General features: G+C 25.8%; 1 protein-coding gene across 6 annotated transcripts in view; it reads left to right on the top strand.

Annotated features, from left to right (window-relative positions):
- LOC100200164 (triple functional domain protein) overlaps positions 1-18,905 on the top strand; it is a 59,416-nt gene that overhangs the window by 31,575 nt on the left and 8,936 nt on the right. For 4 of the 6 annotated variants that reach the window (XM_065800182.1, XM_065800181.1, XM_065800184.1 and 1 more), the window contains 19 exons: positions 5,572-5,694; positions 5,938-6,129; positions 6,200-7,054; positions 7,293-7,484; positions 7,720-8,103; positions 8,711-9,037; positions 11,758-11,897; positions 12,021-12,087; positions 12,298-12,404; positions 12,513-12,582; positions 13,030-13,212; positions 13,334-13,372; positions 13,455-13,532; positions 14,241-14,528; positions 14,640-14,727; positions 16,432-16,513; positions 16,599-16,653; positions 16,829-17,105; positions 18,379-18,481. In XM_065800182.1, coding sequence (XP_065656254.1) covers positions 5,572-5,694; positions 5,938-6,129; positions 6,200-7,054; positions 7,293-7,484; positions 7,720-8,103; positions 8,711-9,037; positions 11,758-11,897; positions 12,021-12,087; positions 12,298-12,404; positions 12,513-12,582; positions 13,030-13,212; positions 13,334-13,372; positions 13,455-13,532; positions 14,241-14,528; positions 14,640-14,727; positions 16,432-16,513; positions 16,599-16,653; positions 16,829-17,105; positions 18,379-18,481 — 3,650 coding nt within the window. Of the gene's footprint in view, positions 1-4,963; positions 5,415-5,571; positions 5,695-5,937; positions 6,130-6,199; positions 7,055-7,292; positions 7,485-7,719; positions 8,104-8,710; positions 9,038-11,757; positions 11,898-12,020; positions 12,088-12,297; positions 12,405-12,512; positions 12,583-13,029; positions 13,213-13,333; positions 13,373-13,454; positions 13,533-14,240; positions 14,529-14,639; positions 14,728-16,431; positions 16,514-16,598; positions 16,654-16,828; positions 17,106-18,378; positions 18,482-18,905 lie in introns of those variants that run through there. The other 2 variants (XM_065800186.1, XM_065800185.1) reach the window with 1 other exon arrangement.

The raw sequence follows: 18,905 nt of genomic DNA, 5'->3' as shown, positions 1-18,905 counted from the left end.
AAACAGAAAAGATCTTCCAGAATTCTGCCTTAAAACAAAATTTAAAAACAAGGAAGTTTGCCAATATAGAAAAGGTCCTTTGTTATGTGTGGCATACCAAGATGGTAAAATAAAACCTGTATTACTGTCTAATGTTTTCAAAGCAGGTTTTATTGAATTGCATAACAGAAGAGGTAATTTAGAAGCCAAATATTGTTGCCTTTTATAATTGAACCATGGGAGGGGTAGATTTGGGAGATGCACAGCTCTATGTGCACCTGTCAGAGCGTAAGACAATAAAGTGAACTACAAAAGTTGCCTTTTTTTTTTTTGGCAGGGCTATTCTAAACAGCTACTTATTGTATAAGGTTAACACTAATGAATGTAAGCCCATGTCTAGAATAAGTTTTATGATAGCAGTTGTGAAAAGTTTAGCTGGAAGGTATCAACCAGTAAAAGTAGTTACAAAAAGACAAACACCTAAGGAGATGGAAGTGGCTAGAAGTACAACTGTACCATATCCACTTTCTCAAAACACAGTGATTAACAAAATCCTTTATATGGTCATAACCTTGTCAAAATTGGTTCAGGAAAAAAATAAAATGTGTCGCTGGGCACCAAACCCGTGTCCGCACCAGTTGGTAGTGTCAGACATGCTGTGTTGGACTGTGCCCTGGATGCTTTTCTAATTATCACACTACAGTTATGAATTAAATACATCGCATTTCTGAAATTCTTTTAAAAACTAAAAAAAATAAAGTTAAAATTCAAAATAGTTGTCTTTTGATTTATTTATTTTTTAAAGTTTAATTACTCCGTACAAAATTTTATCATGCGCTCAAAGGGTTAATTTTTGAATGAATGAACTTTTTATCTTTAGCTTGCTATTTAAGTTTACGTGAGGAAAACAAAAAAATTAAACAAACTTTTTCATAAAGTTTTGTTTCTTTTCCATATTCTTTTTGACTTTAAAACTAATAAAAATAATGATTACTATAACTTAATAAAAGTTTTATTAAGATCTGCTTGAAATAACCCATAGTAAATTTATTATAACCCATTAGTTTAAATAACCCATAGTAAATTTATTATAACCCGTTAATTTAAAATAACCCATAGTAAATTTATTATAACCCATTAGTTTAAAATAACCCATAGTAAATTTATTAAAACCCATTAGTTTAAAATAACCTATAGTTATTTATTAAAGGTAATTTTTTTAGTTATACTTCATAATTTAAAAAATGTTATATTTTTTAAAATATAATATGTTTTTTAATCAAAAAAATATAACATTTTTAAAATAATGTTTACTGTAATTATCTATTCTTTAATTATCTTTAATTTAAAAGACGCCTTAAAATCGCTTTAAAAATTATTGACCTTTAGTAAAAGTTAAATGAACAGATTTGCTAATATTTAAATCAAAATTTTTAAAATTAAAATAATAGGAAATATATTTATTAAACATGGCCGTTATGTTTATTAAACAGGAGCACATTCATCTATTTTGAAAAAAATCCTCTATATCTAGAATTTTCTATAAAAAAAAAAAAAAGATCCTTTAGAAAAAAGTTAGGGGGGGGTGCACATGCCCCCGGTGTCGTCAGCCCTCTTAAATGCTTATGTTTTTTGTTCAAATAGTTATTCGAGTACAAGACGTAAAACTATTTTTTTAATTTTACAAATATTACACAATTATATTTAAGTAAATATATTATGTAATGTAAATATTAATTTAAAATTTTTTAAAGTATTTAAAAATTGAATTACTAGTTATTTAAAACATTAATAAATACTAGAATTAAATTTACTGAAGTTTAGTTAATGTTTAAAACACTTTAAACAAATTTCAATAATTATTTACTAATAGCGTGATATTTTCAACAAAAGCGTTTATTAAAGTCTTAAGTAAAATTTTTTTTATTGTAACTAAAGTAACATCGTCCAACGATAAATTCATGTATTCAAAAAAATGCCTTTAAATTAACTCATAATCTTAGGATAAAACTCTAAACAAGATAAACAAAAAAGATAATTGAAAAAATGATTATTTAAAATTATTGTTGCAGCACCAGTTGTAACTAGGGGAGGAGGTGGAGGAGAGAGGGGGATGGGGGTAGGGGTTGGATGAACTAAAAAAACATCATCCCCCCCCCTCACTCCACCCTTCAACATTGCCGAAAAAAAGCGGTATCCCCAAATGAACTCTGGGTTCTTTACTGATTGCTTTTGTTTATCATTTCTCACATGATTTGTCTAAATTTTATTCTATGTAACATTGTCTGATAACAAACAAGTAAAACATTTCTTTCAACAATTTATTCAATTTTTTATAAAACAAATTATAAGTGATAAGATTGTTCACTAAGTTTGCAAATAATTTCAAGCTTTTCGTGAAAACCAAAAACTCTATTTCATACCTAAAAAAAACTCTATTTCATACCTGAAAAAAAAAGCTTGACATTTTAAAACTTTTTTTTACATGGTTGTTTAGCAACTTTGTTATGAAAAATAAAAAACTATTAAAAAAAATATAGAAATAGAATTAACTCTTTTTTTGCTTCATATTTTTAAAATACAAAAAATAATAAACTTTTTATTTTTTGAATTTTTATTTTTTTTAAACCCCTTAAAATTAGAGATTTTATTGAACACTTCATTGGCATTAAAAATATATTAGCCTGGAAAAAGAGTTAATATTAGAGAAGTGCAGACTTCATATATATTTGATTTTAATTTTATTCAGTTTTATGAGCAATGAGTCTTTGATTTGAAACTAAAAAACTGCAAAGTTGCATACATAATCAGTGGTTTTTTTGTATGAATGCACTCCACATAACTTTTTGAATAAAATTTATCAAATGAACTTCAGTGTTTTAAATGAATTCATTCAAGTCCTATTCAGGTGTTCATATTCATATATTTTCTAATCATACTGATTTATTTAAAATGAAATAAAAATACAAATAACCCCCTGTTTACAAGTTATGGCACATATTAAGTTTATATTTTATAAAGTTTTCAGCAGGGGTTTCTTTTTTTAATTTTTCTTTGATTTGTGTGAGTGGCAATTGGACAATTAGAGTTTTCTTTTACTTTTTTTTTTTATTTAAAAAAAAAAATAAAATCTTGTATAAAATTTTGTAAAACAAAGTGTATAATTATATGTAGCGGCTTATTAGTTTTTTTTTAATGGTTCAGTTTATTGGTTTTCATGCACAAATATTAAATTTAATTGGATAAAAGTTTAACATATTAGTTTGGGTTTGTTTTTTGAATTGATATTTTTGGATTTAATTATCTATGAGATATTATGAGAAATTACTTAATTAAAATTAAAAATTAATTTTTGATAAAGGGAAATATATATATATATATATATATATATATATATATATATATATATATATATATATATATATATATATATATATATATATATATATATATATATATATGTAGTTTAATGTTAATAATATTGTTTTGTACTGTAAATCTGACCTGATTAAAATGGATACGTTTTATGGTATGGGGTTTGTTGACTATGGTTAAAGTAGCAATTATTATAAATAGGTATTATAAATATATGGTTAAAATAACAATTATTTTATCCCATACTTTGATTTAAAAATAAGTAAAATTATAATACTGTTTTTAAAAAAAACTCAAACCCCTACTAAAGGTTTCCAATTATATGTTATTTTAAAAATTGACCAATCTGTATAATGTTATTTTAAAAATTGAACAATCAATATATTGTTATTTTAAAAATTGACATATTGTAAATATTTTTTTATATAATAAGGCTTTTACAGACTAACTAAATATTAAAGTAATAATAATAAAAATATAAACTTATACAAAATTTCAAAAACGCTAAATCTCTTTTCATTTTCTTAAACAGTTAGTTTTTCCCTTGCCACTTACCTAATGAGTAACTTTTATACATCTGATAACACTTGTTTATAAATATAAAATTTGAGCTGAAAACTTGATGAAAACTTCCTTTATAAGTATAAATTATTATATAAATTTTACAAGAAGATTTTAGTAAGAACAAAAATGTTTTAGTTTTCGGTATCAAAAATTATTTTTTTTGATGCAGTCTTTCCTGCCATATTACATCTATGATGTGTATAACAGGTAGTTGGCAGATATAGGTTTTATTTAGAAGTTTTTTTACCAAAAAAGAAAAAAAGGAATATGTTTTAAAAACAAAAAATATATAAAAATAACTCTTTTATAATCTATTTTTAATATAATCTATTTTTAATATAAAATATTTTTAATATATTTTATATTAATATATTTTAAAATATTTTTAATATAATCTATTTTTAATATAAAATATTTTTAATATAATCTATTTTTAATATAAAAGTGGGTTTCAACACTCTCCCACAAGTACACCAATACAAGTGAGAAGGTCTAATGGGCACTCTATGGATGGTAACTACACTTACCATGAGCACAATAGTACAAAGAGTTCTTTATCATTAATAATACTTTTATAAGAATTTATAATTAATAATAAATAGTAATGAGATAATAATAAAATAGAATAATAATTGTTTAAAAAATAGATTTATAATAATGCAATGCAATATAATATATTATATCTTATCATCTCTATGTATTGCTTCTCAATTAATGTTTTGAATAATTGAATGCTCATTTAGGCCATTGATGTTTATAAGAGATGCTTTTAATTTTTTATCTGTTGGCTTATTATTCATTTGGTTGATAAAGTTTCTCATTTTTAAAGAAACTTTTGAATTAAAATAATTTAAAAGCAATAAAATGTATTATTATTTATTTTTAATTTTTTTGTTTGTCTATATATTATTTATATTTATTTTAACAATATTTTAAAGTTGTTGATGTGTTTATTATTAATTTTTTTTTAAATTTGTTTTCATATCTTTTCATTTATGTTGAGCATGTTTTCGTTGCTAAACATTTAAAAAAAAAAAAAAGTTCTGACAATGTGCATAATGGTAGCATGCATTATGGGAGCTTAAGCTTTCTGTTTTTGAATCTTTTTGTTTAAAAAGATAGTTTTTTAAAAAAGTAAATAAAAAATTAATTACAAAAGACTTTGTAACACCTGGAATTTTTGTGTGGTTATTGTTTCATCAAAGCAAAAGTAACAAAAGCAAAGTTACATTAAAGCTCCTAATGTATGGTTAAACTTTATAAAAATAAAAGAGTTTGTTATGAGTTACATAAATATAAAATATGTGTCATTTAATGTTAATATAATAATTTACCTAAAGATAAAATTAAATAAGAAATTTATAATGAAAGATAATTGGTCTTTCTTTGAAAAAAAGTTAAAATATACTGGATAATAAAAGATGGCTAAGAACAGTAGTCATGGTTTACACCAAGCAAGTATGGTGGATTTTTATACTCTTCCATCTCCTGGAAAGGTATGGTTCATTAGTCAAAAATGAACAAAATTAAAAAAAAAATTGAATATTTCTACATAAATTTTTAATTTTTATTTTATAAATCTAATTTATATTAGGCTATATAAATTAGCAGATAAAATATCAATTTTTTTTTTGTTTTTTTTTTTTTTTTTAGATTTTGAAATACCTAAAAGGTAATGGAAATAATTTTTTGTCAAAATACTCTTGGGTTGGAGATGGGCTTGAGATTGCAGAAGAGCTGTTGGCTGACCAAGATGAGTTTGAAAAATCTTTTCAGGTTCTTAAAATAGTTGTTTAATTTGGACAGTATATTTACTTTTATTATTAATGACATTGTTCAAATAATAAAATTATGCCAAAATGGCAAACATTTTTTTTTTTAATTTTTTTATGCACTTAAAATAGTAGAATATATGAACTAAGTTTTATCTAATTTCAATTTGGTTTTTAAAAAATAAGTTGTTAAATTTTAATTGTATTATTAAAATCAAAAATAGTTTTAAAAACTTTTGCTTTTTAGGAGACCTACTTAAAAGCAAAAAAACTACTCGAGACTGCTGTTCATCTAGCAGAAAAAAAGGAATGTGACCCACAAGAAATTAAACAAAAAGCATTGCAAATTGAGACAGAAGTTAAACTATTTACATCCAAAATAAAAAAACGAAGAGAGCTATTAAAAATGGCTGTCAGCTTTTATAAAAATGCGCAAAAGGTATTTGTAATATAAATATTGTTTTTTGCATTAAAAAATTATTTTCTTTTAAATGTTTTATTTTTTTTAGCTTACAAAAATGACAGAAAAGCTTAAAGAAGATATGAATTTGGATGCTACAAGTACAGAACCTCAAAACTTTGATGAAATGCTTGAGAAACATCGCCACGAATGTGAGGCTACTCTCGAAAAGCTATTAAGTACTGTACAAGAGGGAGAGAATCTTAGTGCTGAACTGTTACAAGAATCAAGGGTAACTGATAAAGATACTCGAACATCATGGTTTTCAACAGGCTCAAATTCACCTGAACAGTCGAGATTGGCTGTAGAATTATATCTTAAAGAATTAAATTTAAACAGAATGCAATTGCAAAAACTATGGAAGGGAAGGCAACAAAAATTAGACTACTGGGTCAAAGTTAAACATTATGAACGCGATACAAACTTACTGTATTTGGATGTAAAAAAATGGAATTCTTCATGGCAGAAAAAAGAACTTTCTAGTGATTTTAAAAAAGCTTCAAGTATGTTTGAAAGATTTGAAAATGAGTTTAAAGCTTTTATTAATCGTTTTCATGTATTGGTTTCAGAAGGAAAAGAATTAGAAAAAGAATTAGCTAGTTGTGGTGTTGTTGTAACAATAGCAGTATCTGACAACGGAAAGGTTGATAGTGTAAAATATGTTTCAGAAGTTCTACGAAAACTTGTTTTAGAATTTGATTTTATTAAAAAAATTAATACAAGTTTAAGAGTTAAATATGAGTTTACTTTAAAACAGAGAAAACTAGAAGCTGATGCTAAAAAAGTTTCAGGTTGGATTCGACACGGAGAGAGTATTTTAGAAGCATCCCTTGAAGCAGGACATTCTCTTTATGAAGCTGAGGCTCTTTTGAGAGAATATGAAAGGTTCCATGTTGCAATAGAAGTAATTAGCTGTTTTAATTTAAATTTTTTATGCTTTATTTTAATTAGTTGTTTTGATAATTTTTAAACTTTTTATTATTTAATTTTTAGTATTTAATAAAATATTTTTCAGATGAACATATTTTTTTCCAGATAACACATCTTGTTATTTTCATTCTGAAAACAACAAGATGTTCAGACTAAACATATTTTTTATCCGAACAAGACATGTTATATTCACACTAAACATATTTTTTCAGACTACACGCCTTGGTGTTTTGGATGTTTGCAAGAGCTCAGAAAATTTAATAAAGGAAGGTCATCCGGATCCTATTTGTATAAAAGCTATCATAGATGAAGTTGAATCAAAATGGCATTTTTTAATGAAACGTTCAGAAGAAAGAAGAGCTGTTGTTTTTTCTTCTTATAATTTTTACAGGGCAACTGATCAGGTGATTTTAAAAGTTTAAATTGAATAAAAATAATTTTTTAAATCCTAATATAAAGGTGCGTTACTAAATATCAAGGTGCATAACTAAGTTGCAGGGTGCTATCAACTTTTTTATTTCTTATTTTTTCATATTTTAAAACTTACAGGTAATCTAGCTTTTGCATGGTTTTAATTTTTTTTGAAATTTTAGTTTTTATAATCTCCATGTTAAGCAAAAATAGTTATATACTTTACAGGTGGCTAAGCTTCTTGAGAAGTTCAGTAAAGATTGTAAGTCAGATGAAGACCCTTGTTCAAAACTATCTGATTATGACTTGAAACACAAAAAAGAAAAACTTGAAGCATGCATGAAAAATACAGAACCTGAAAGAAAGGCAGTTGAGGAGGGTTGTCTTAAAGTGAAGGAATCTTCTGAAGAGTTCCTTAAAAATGTCCTTCCTGCATCTTCTGGATTTCCACTAATAGTTGATGGTTCAATTGGAAGATTAGAAATAATTGTACATGACTTGGTTGAACAAGTAGTAAGTCAAGAGACCTATGTTCTTAAACAATTGCAGTTGCGCAAAACTGTAGTTGCAGGATGTGTGGAGTACGTACTTTTTCAAGAAGAAGTTGAACAGGTAGGAAAAAAAAGTTTTTGTTGCCTTATTTTTATTATTATTAGGTAAAAAAAAGTTTTTTTTAATTAATAATAAAATTATTAATTAAAAAAATTGTTAATAATTTGCTGATTATTAGTCAATAATAGTTACATTATCTGAATACTAATACAAATTAGTTCAATTATAGAAAATAGAATCTGAAAGCTAAAAATTTATATGCATTGAAAACATATAATAGGTTAAATTGGCTGCAGGAAAATATTTGACATTAGGAAAGTTAAGGAATTGTTCATAATGTACATATGCTCGAGTGGGGGAGTGGGTCTGCAAATGGCGTATATAAGATAGGGGGCAGATGGTCAATTATAAAAGTAATCAGAGGCTAAATTAAAAATATTAGAATATGTTGGGTAGGTAAGTTAAAAGTGTAGGTACTTTTAGAGAGGTGGAGGGTACTCAAAAAAGCTTATAGCAAAAAAAAAGGGGGGGGGTTGAATTAAAAACGTACGTACTTTATGGATGGATGACCCTTAATTGTTCTACATTTATTCTAATAATGTCATTATTTATAATCACTGAAATATTACCTAATTATTATTATTTTTTTTTTTTTTTTGATTATCAGGTTTTAGAATTAATAACAGATCAAGGAACAGTGGTTAGTGAAGGTTTCAAAGCATTGGATGAAGTGATTAGCTCTGAAGGGGTGGAAAGTTCTCTGTATGTTCAAAAACAAGAAGAGTATCAAAAAATATTTGAAGATATTCATAAAAAAGTGAAAGATCTGTTGGAGCAAGCATCATTGCTTATAAATAAAACTCACTTTCATCGAACTAATATAAGTGACTTAGCAAATGCTATAAACATGCGCTACAAAGATCTTGCTTTACACATGAAACATTACAGAAAATCTCTTGAAATAAAGTTTGGTTATTCTTTACCAGAGTTAGAGGTAATTTACTATATCCTAAAATTACGTTTTTTAAATTGTATTATACAAAACAATTAGTTAAAATACCATTTCGTTATAACAGTGATGCCACTGGCTATCAGATTTTCGTATATTGTAGTTTATGTAACAATATGTTCTATATAAATATGAATATGATATGTGTAATAAAACATGATTATGCAAATAAATTTGAAGTAAAATTTCAATAATATTAAGTTATCGTTAATAAAAGTTATATTTATAACTTTTACATATACGAAACGGCGTTTTTATATTATTGAAACAAATAAGAAATCAACTATTGATTTCTTTACTAATTATAAAAGTTTACAGTTTATTATTCATATATTTCCTGGCCACACTTTGCGAAATTTTCGAACTTTTGACGCTGTTTTTTTTTTTTTTTAATTTTTAATGTCCTGCCGGTTTGTAGTCTTTTGGCAAGCAACTCTTAATATCAGCCCAAAAATGCTCCATGGGTCTTAACTCATAGCTGTTTAAAGAATTGTGATCAACTTTGATAAATTTGATGTCGTGATAATTGTACCTTTTTTAATTTGTCTGTATTATTTTAACATTTGTCGGGACTTATATACTATATATTTAGTATACGATAATAACGTCGAAAATTTTACTTACGCACTACCTCACATTTAGGCAGGGGGTAGACGTTTTGCAATATATTCTAATTTTTCATCTAAAACATCAAATGCATCTGCGGACGCCCGTGTTTATAGTAGTTTTATTTCGTATATTTATTATTTCAATTACATACTTTGAAATATGCGACGTGATAATAAAATTGTAAAGTTAAAATTACGTTACACCTTTAACTAATACCCTCACTCCAATAATTCTGCCGTACTTATAAAGTAGACAGTAACTCCAAAATTTCCATTTCGAGATATTCTTATAAAACAAAAAGCGCATTTAGCCTACCAGTCAGCTTAGTACAAGTCAGAAATTTTTAACACCATCAATTTACTTCAAAAAAGTGCTTACCTGAGATTTTAATGATTTTTTAAATTTTTTAATTAGTTATCACAATTAAGCACATTAAGTCTTTTTGCTATGTACTAAAATTATTATCTGCACTGTTAGCATGTTTTAGGTAAGAAAGAAAACGAAATACGGTCTTTTTGCTTTATACCATGAGAGAATATGTTAATGAAGAAAATTCCGGTCCTAAGTTATTTTTCTTTTTTTTTTTCACTTACTGATTATTTTGTAAGTAGGGCAGAATATTTGTAGTTTTTAAAAAAAATCGGTTTTGTTACTTTAATTAGTTCTGATTTTTATAAGTTTTTTTAGTAACAATAATTTTTAATGATTTAATTATGTATTTAATTATGACTCAATTATTTATTATTTGTCATTAAGTAAAAAAACAAAAATAGTTACAGAAAGTTTTTTTTATGAAAAACGTGGCTTTAAAATAACGCCAATCTTCTGTATCATTTCAATATGTTCAAATAGCTTATTTAACGTAATTTTTTTGTTTGTTGTCGCCTTTTCTATTTATTTATTAATTTTTTCAATTTTTTTTTGCGAATGATTTGAAAACACGCAAGGTAGAATAGAAACTTCAAAGAGCAACTTTCCGTAAAATATTTTTTCTTGTTAATAAAAAATAACAAAAAATGATCATAAAAAAGCGAAGAATGTAACAACATTTTCTATACAACTTTAAATCTTCTAAAACTTTAAGTTTTTGAATATATAATTTTGAATTTGTGAACAACTTTTGAAGTTCTTTTATATGGTATCTAAAAACTCAAAAAAAAATTTTAAAATTTATTTTAAGTTTCATAAATCGTTATCAATTGCATTATTAATCGCGTTATTAATCGTTATTAGTTGCGATAGTCACGCTATTTTTAAAATTCACGTTCTACTTGCGAGCTTAGACTCTTTATTATGAAATTAGATATGTAATATATCATATGTTACAAAAAAATAAATTAGAAAGGTCACAAAAAAGCCGCGAAGATGAGCAAGAATTTATTTTTATAACTTTTATTTCAAAAAAGTCGCTTTTGAATTTGTTGCGTTTTTTTAATTTCTTATAAACTTTTTTTGACATTTGCTATTCAGATTTGTGCGGGTACGGACGCATATATGTATGTTTGCGTAACGTAATTTTTTTTGTATTAAATAGATTTTTCTTACATAAAAAGTTAGATAAAACTTTTTTTTTTCTCTTTAAATTTTCACACGTAAAAGATTATTTAAAAAACTTATAAAATAATAAATGCTGCAATTAGTGTTAATAATTGTTTCCAAAAAAAAAACCGTTGAATTACTCTTTCGTGTCTACGCACTTAAAGTAAATTGCCTAATTGCAGTGTTCTAAATATTTCCTGTGATGCATTACTGAAAAGAACAATTTGATCAAGAAATTCATAAAGTTAAATTATTAAAAAGCAAAAAATAATAATAATCTTTGATAACATGATGATTTTGGAAGACGATGTTTTTCAATATAGTACTAGTTATTTTTTCGAATTTCAAGGCTTTATTATCGATAACAAGCTTTCTCAGTTTAATTTGGTATGTATATAGTACATAAATGCGCGTATATTGTGTATTTTTACACGGTGCGGTATACTGTCCAAAGGAAAAATCGTAATAATCATACCCGATGTAACTGAATCTTTTGTTGCAGATATTTACTTAAGTTTTGGTTGCTTATATTAATTTTTATTGATGTTGATTTCAAGGATGAAAGCGAATGGCCGAGTTTGTCATTACTGCGCGTTCAGTCTGCCGAGATTTCGAACGTTACTCGCCGTGATGTATCGAACGATAGTGGTATACATGAAATGACCGAAGAAAAGCGAAGATCTGTGAAAAGAATTGAGTAGGTTTTATTTTTGTATTAAAAGTTGAAAAAGTCTGGTTGAAGTTCATTTGCTTTACTGTTATTTTTTTAATTAAATACTCGTTAACATACGACAGATAAAATTTTACAAAATTTTGATAGATTTGTCATAAAAGAATTAATTCAAACCGAAAAAGCTTATGTCGACGATTTAAGATGCTGTATCGAGGTATATAATTCATATATTTGTTGGATTTATTTTGTTTGCTTTTTGTTGAAAGCAATCGTAGTACTTGCTAATTTTTACCTTTGGGAATAAATTTGTTTAAAAATTTTAATCATCTTTCTAACTAGACGCTCATTTAGTTTAACCAATTTAATTCATGTTAAGAATCACTTTGGCTTAATTTTTTTTAATTATTTGTAATTTTTTCTATAGAACTTTTTATTACCTACGTACAACAACCCGCAATTTCCAGAAATGTTACAAGGTCAACAACACATTATATTCGGTAATATTGAAAGAATATTTGAGTTTCACAGCAGGCAAGATTTGCTTTATAATATATTTTTAATTTAATTTTGTGTTATTATTTATATTTTATGATTGTATGTTATCTTATGAGTTTGTCATATATGTTTACCTTTTTTTAGTATCTTCCTAAAGTGTCTAGAAAAATATGAACACAGTCCGGAAAATGTTGGTCATGCTTTTATTGATTGGGTACGACTATTTTGATTATATATATATATATATATATATATATATATAATATATATATATATATATATATATATATATATATATATATATATATATATATATATATATATCAGGGGCTATTCTAGATCGTTGTCGACAGCGTCGACCGTATTAAAATTTGAGGACTTTTTTTTTTTTTTTTTTTTTACGTTTTTTACGGCGAATATTGTTTGTTTGTTTTTTTTTGCGAATAAAAGCCGATTTTTCGCTAAATTTCTCCGGGACGGGGGGGGGTACCGCCGCCCAAATTTTTTTCCTAGAATAGCCCCTGTATATATATATATATATATATATATATATATATATATATATATATATATATATATATATATATATATATATTTGCATCGTTTTTTGAGAAAAACTGGTCTTTTTTTATTTTATTAATATTTGTTAATTGACTTCAAGGAGGACAGTTTTCACATGTACGTTGATTTTTGTGCAAACAAGCCAGACTCGAACGCACTGTTAATAGAGCATGGGGAGAACTTCTTTGAAGATTTGCAATTAAAAAGAGGCCTTGGATTATCACTAGCAGCGTATTTAATCAAGCCTGTTCAAAGAATTACAAAGTATCAACTTTTACTCAAAGTAGGTGGTTTTATTTGATATCGCTGTTAAAACAGGTTTGTTGCGTCAGAACCAGCATGCGTTTATCTCATACTTTTTTAAATAAATGAACACACATTTATGTCGTAAAAAAATTTTTTAGGAACTGGTGTCTTCATGCGATAGTGACGCGAATTTGCAGGTAAATTAAGCCATATTTATGCTGACAAAACTGGATTTAATATTATTTTTTTATCTAATTTTATTAAAATTTTATTTCTTAGCTTGGTTTGGATGTAATGTTAAACGTCCCAAGACGTGCAAATGATGCTATGTACTTATGCATGATTCGCGGATTCGACGTGAGTTTAAATTTTTATTAAAAACAGTTGTTTATTTTTTCTTATTAAAATTTTGTATTTTGCCTTCGATTTATTGTTTCGTTATATACGAATTCTTTTTTTTATTATTCCTTTTTATGTAATTCCTTGAATGAATTAAATGGCAAATGAAATTTTATAATTATTTTTTATAGTTTTTCAAGCTTTATTTTTACTAAGCTTAGAAAACGATAGTCAAAGCAAATAACATATTATAATATAATTTTTAAAAATCGATTTTTTAACATTTAGCCGTTGTTACATTGTTTTTATGAACAACCTAAGCTTTTTTTATTTGAATTGTTTTTTTATGTTTAATTAACCGTAACTATCGACGAATTAATAAAAAGCAATCAGTACAATCGTGTTAATAAAAAAAGTCGTGTCACTATGTTTTACGCTAATTATATTCCGGAATAGTTTTTGTTTTGTGTTTGATAAGTGAAGTTGATTTGTTTAATTCAATATGAATGTGAAGTTAATGCGGGTGAGAAATCATTAGATCGTTTTTGTACACCCTATTGGTTTATACATTCCATAATATCATTTACGATTGTTTTTATATACTTTTGTTTTAAAAGTTAATGCAATTGTTTTGTTTTCATTGCCTACGACTTGTTTACTGCACATGACACTATATTCATATTATTTCTTACAAACAAAAATCTTAAAAACGACCTTTGTATGTAGGAAGGAAGTTTGGAAAGTTTGGGAAAAATTCTCCTTCAAGATTCATTTTCTGTTTGGGATCCTAAGCATATATTAAAGAAGGGAAAAGATCGTCATGTATTTTTATTTGAACAAGCGTTACTTTTCTGTAAAGAGGTAAAAGATTCTAACGGCAAATGCACGTTTACTTTTAAATTTAAAATGAAAACGAACGAGCTGGGTTTAACCGAGCATGTGGCTGAAGATAGTTCAAAGTTTGCCGTGTGGACAGGGCAGCCGCCGTTTACAGAGGAAAAAAGAATCATTAAAGTACTATTGTTTTTGCAAAAAATTTTATAAAATTTTATAAGTTGATAAAAGAACTTTAAATTTAACTTAACTTACATATATTCATTTTCAATACTGTATATGTACTTCTAGGCTGAATCAAATGTAGTTAAACTGATGTGGGTTAGAGAAATTAGAGAACTTATGCAGCAATTTCAGTTTGGCATGTTGGTCCCACAAAGTAAGACTTTAGTATACATCCTAATAATAATTGTTTATGTTTGCGCATGCGTGTGTGTATGTATGTATTTATTTTTTGTCTATTGTTACTTACACGTATTTAAGTTTAATATTTTACTATAAAATTAAATTTTTTACCTCTATTTCTATAATTTATAGAATATTTTTCGTTTTTGTAAATAAATAAATAAAAATAACAAAGCAACACCCCCTTGCATGTTCTACCTATTTGTTAGTTGATGTATGTACTTTTCATAAAAATTGCTTACGGGCGATTTTTTTCTAGACCTGAGAAGCAGCGGCAGGTTTTAGGGGGTCCTTGGGGTAGTAGCCCCCTCCCTCTTGGGACTTTTTTCAAAAATATTCTTTTGTAAATTGCCTATTATACAGAATTGGACAACTATACTGGCGAATGAAGTTGACTATTATATGTAATTATACGTATATGAACTTGGTAATTACACTATAGTACAATAAATTAAAAATGAAAGTTACTTATATATGAAAATATGCAAACCTTTTTTTTTTTTTTCAAAGACCTTTTAAGACCCCTCTTTGGCGAGTGATAAAACCCACCCCTGCTCAGAACCATTTATTATTTTTATTAATTATTTATTATTAAGTCCATTTATTATTTTTATTCAAAACAGCTGTTTAAAATCTCAAATAATTGATTTCTGATAATATTTACAGAAAGATTTAAAAAATTTTATATTTCCTATTTTTAAAATACATTAAATTACTTTAAAATGCATTAAAGTACATTAAATTTTTATTTTCATCTTTTCCATTACGGAAAAGATGAATAAAAAATGTTTAAACTTGAAATAAAAATAAAATAAAATTTTTATTTTAAAATAACAAAACAAAAATTATTGCAATCTAAGTACATGTTGCTGGGAAAATAACCTTTAGTTTAAATTAAGAAGTGAATTTAACTAAATTATCGTTGCGACACCTGTCATTGCGCAATACGTTTCTATCTTTTCTATAATGTGGGTGTTATTGCGAAATTCTTCGTTATTGAGATATTTTATTTTCTCAATTTGCCGTATGCCGTATATGTAGGAATAGTATACTATTCCTTACTCTTAACTCTTTTTAAATATGCTTTGATTTTTATTTTATGTATATAGATGAATTACATGCAAGGCACGTGAAAATCTAATAAATTAATACATTGAAATTACATAAAATAAGTTACTTATAAGAAAAATTAAAATTTCTGCTGTTAATTATTTTTTAATTGCGTTTTACTTGAAATTCGTAAAAAGCTTATTAAGTTTTTTAAAAAAAGCTGACGGATTATCTCAAAAAAATCTAAAATGAAAACGAAACTATAAAAGTAAACTTCAAGTCATTGAAATCTGGCTTTTTTTTAATATAACTTTATTTAAACAATTGAATTGATTTAAATTTAATTTTTTTAAACCTTGATCTTTGGGTAAAAGTAAAATATATAACCGTTGCTTTGTGAAAGTATGTTTCAAATTTAGAAATTAAAGCTATTATAAATTAAATTAATAAATATGTTATGTTTTAAGCTTGTAGTCGCTATCGCGATGATTTTTTAAAATTCCAATTAACAAGTTTTCTATCAAATGAACACTATGAAGTTTTACTATTTAATGCTAATTCTAATGTCCTAAAAATTCAAGTTTTTTTTTAATGACTTCGATTTCATAAACTCCGTGATTGTTTTTAGCGTCTTTTTATCCACAGTCTCCTAAAAAAGGAAGTAAAAATAGAAAAAGTACAAGTGTCGCTGATATGAGCATGACGTCAGAGTAAGAATTTTAATTTGTAATTTTGTTTTCATGAGGATGTTTAATGTATTCTGGGGCAAGTTAATTTGTATAATTAAATTTTTAGTGGCGGTTGCAATCGCTCTTCTGGAGACTTTGATACTGCTACAATATGCAGCAGAGTAAGTTTAACTTTATAAATCATTAAAAATGAACTTGTAAATTATTGCTAGGATACATAAAGAAAAACCTTTTTCTTTTTTTATTTTATTTTATTTCAAGATATCTCTTTATTGTTTAGCTTATTATATTTAATTATTTTATATAATCTCACTTATATGTTATCTCACCTAATAGACTTCTCTTGAAAATTGCGCTCGTACTGATATTTTTATTGTTACTGATGATTACATCGCTAAAAGCTCACACGAAATATGTTTAACGCGTGGTCAACATGTTGAAATTTTAAGTCGTCCGCCAGGCAGCCGGAGTTGGCGTGTACGGACATACGATGAAGTATTGGGACAAGATAGTGAAGGAATGGTTCCGTACAGTATTTTACGCAAAGTCGATGAATCACCTATGAGAGGAATCAGAAACTCAGTGGAAACTTTAAATAGTCAAAGCAGCGAAGGTATCTTTCTTAATAATATTTTTAATAAATTTATTTATAAGACTGGTTCATCTTCCAAAATATCTTATTGCGATAAATTTAATTCTTTTTAATTGTTTTGATTTTTTTATTTCAATAATTTTGTCTTCCTAAAAATCAATAATATTTGCGAAATAACATTTTAATAGAAAGGTTGTTCAAGATCAATTAGTTTTTAAGATAAAATTAACCATATAAGGGCAAGATATTACGATATACGGACTGACTGCTAAAATAATTTAATTATTTTTACGGTGTTGTTAATAGTTTGTATATTGTTTAATTTTTTAAGAAAATCTGTATATAAAATTTTACTACTAGTGAATTTTTAATGATATTAGAATGTATAAAGTCATTAGTCATTATAATTCCACATGAACTTTAAGATCGTTCCCTCTTCCCCATATAATAGATCAGAAGGACGTTGTTGATTAGCTGCTATTTTTTAGTAAACTACTTGGTTTGATATTTGTAATTGTTTTGTTAGTTACCAGGTTTTTAACTATGTGTACTGGCTGGCTCAAGAAAAAATAATTGAATAAAAATATAAAAATAAAAAAGTACTTTTTGTTAAAAAATATATTTTTGGAAAGAAAAAATAAAAGTTACTTTTTTTGGCCCATTCGAGCCAGTGGACATATGCAATTTCAAACTTGTTAATCCTAATATTGACAAAATATATTTTTTAAGTTTTCAAATGTATGGCTATTAATATCTTTTATGGCTAATGACCCTTGAGTGGTCTTTAACGATCTTCGATTTTTCAAATAAATTGCTATTAATACCCATTAAGGCTAACGATCTTTGAGTCAGTGGAGTTAGGCAATTGCATACCTGTTTGTCATAATTTGGAAAAATAAGATTTTCAAATTTTCGGTTGTATAAGTTCTGGTATAAAGGCCTTGCATTTATTATTTTGGTCTATATTTAAGTTTTAGCATACCGTTTGCATAATTTTTTTTATTTAATTTTTGTGTGTGTTTAAGGTTTATTCGCCTAAAAAAACCAGTTAAGCTATTTTTTAAGATAAAAAGTATAGAAAACCTAGCTATTTAAAAAAATATTGTGTATTAAGATACTCTAGCAGCCATGATTTTAAGTTCATATTTTTTAAATTTACATTCCATAAAATAAATTTCATAGAAAAAATAATTTATGAAGAAAATAGCCACTGCTATGCACTTTTATCCGTGTTTTAAATTAAAATATTTGCTAATATTTATTGTTATGATGTTAATTTTTTTTTCTTCCTTAGATTCTTATCAGCAAGATAGTCCGAAAGGTTCCATTCAATCTATTTCGTCAGATAGTAAAAAGAGAAAAAGTACAAAATCGGAATTCATGTCAGGGACATTAAAGTGAGTCAAATAAAACGCTTTTTGTTGTTATACGCAATACATGGAAAAATATTATTCATATTAAATTTTCCAGAAAAATGCTTTTCAGAGTTTTTGATTTCCTTGTGTTTAAAAGTTTGATTCATTGTTTATTATGAAAGCTAATATCTTAGATTGTAATAAAACAAAAATATTTTTAATTTTGTTATTTTAAATTCCAAAAATAATAAGCAAATATTTATATATTACTTTTTTTATTTCTTTAATTTATTTTCAAAATATTTAATATATCAGTGCCGTGGTTGGTTTTTTTTTATTACCTTATAATAAAAAGTTTTTTAAGATTATTGGAAACCTGACAGGTTTCAGGGTTGTTCCAACCCACTAGCCATGGCACTGAATATAGTAATTAAACACTTATTAAATTTAAGCTATTTTTATCTTT

This window comes from Hydra vulgaris, chromosome 06 (assembly GCF_038396675.1).
Source record: "Hydra vulgaris chromosome 06, alternate assembly HydraT2T_AEP".
Taxonomy (NCBI): Eukaryota; Metazoa; Cnidaria; class Hydrozoa; order Anthoathecata; family Hydridae; genus Hydra; species Hydra vulgaris.
The sequence above is the reverse complement of the archived record's forward strand: the minus strand, read 5'-3'. Positions and strand labels throughout refer to the sequence as shown.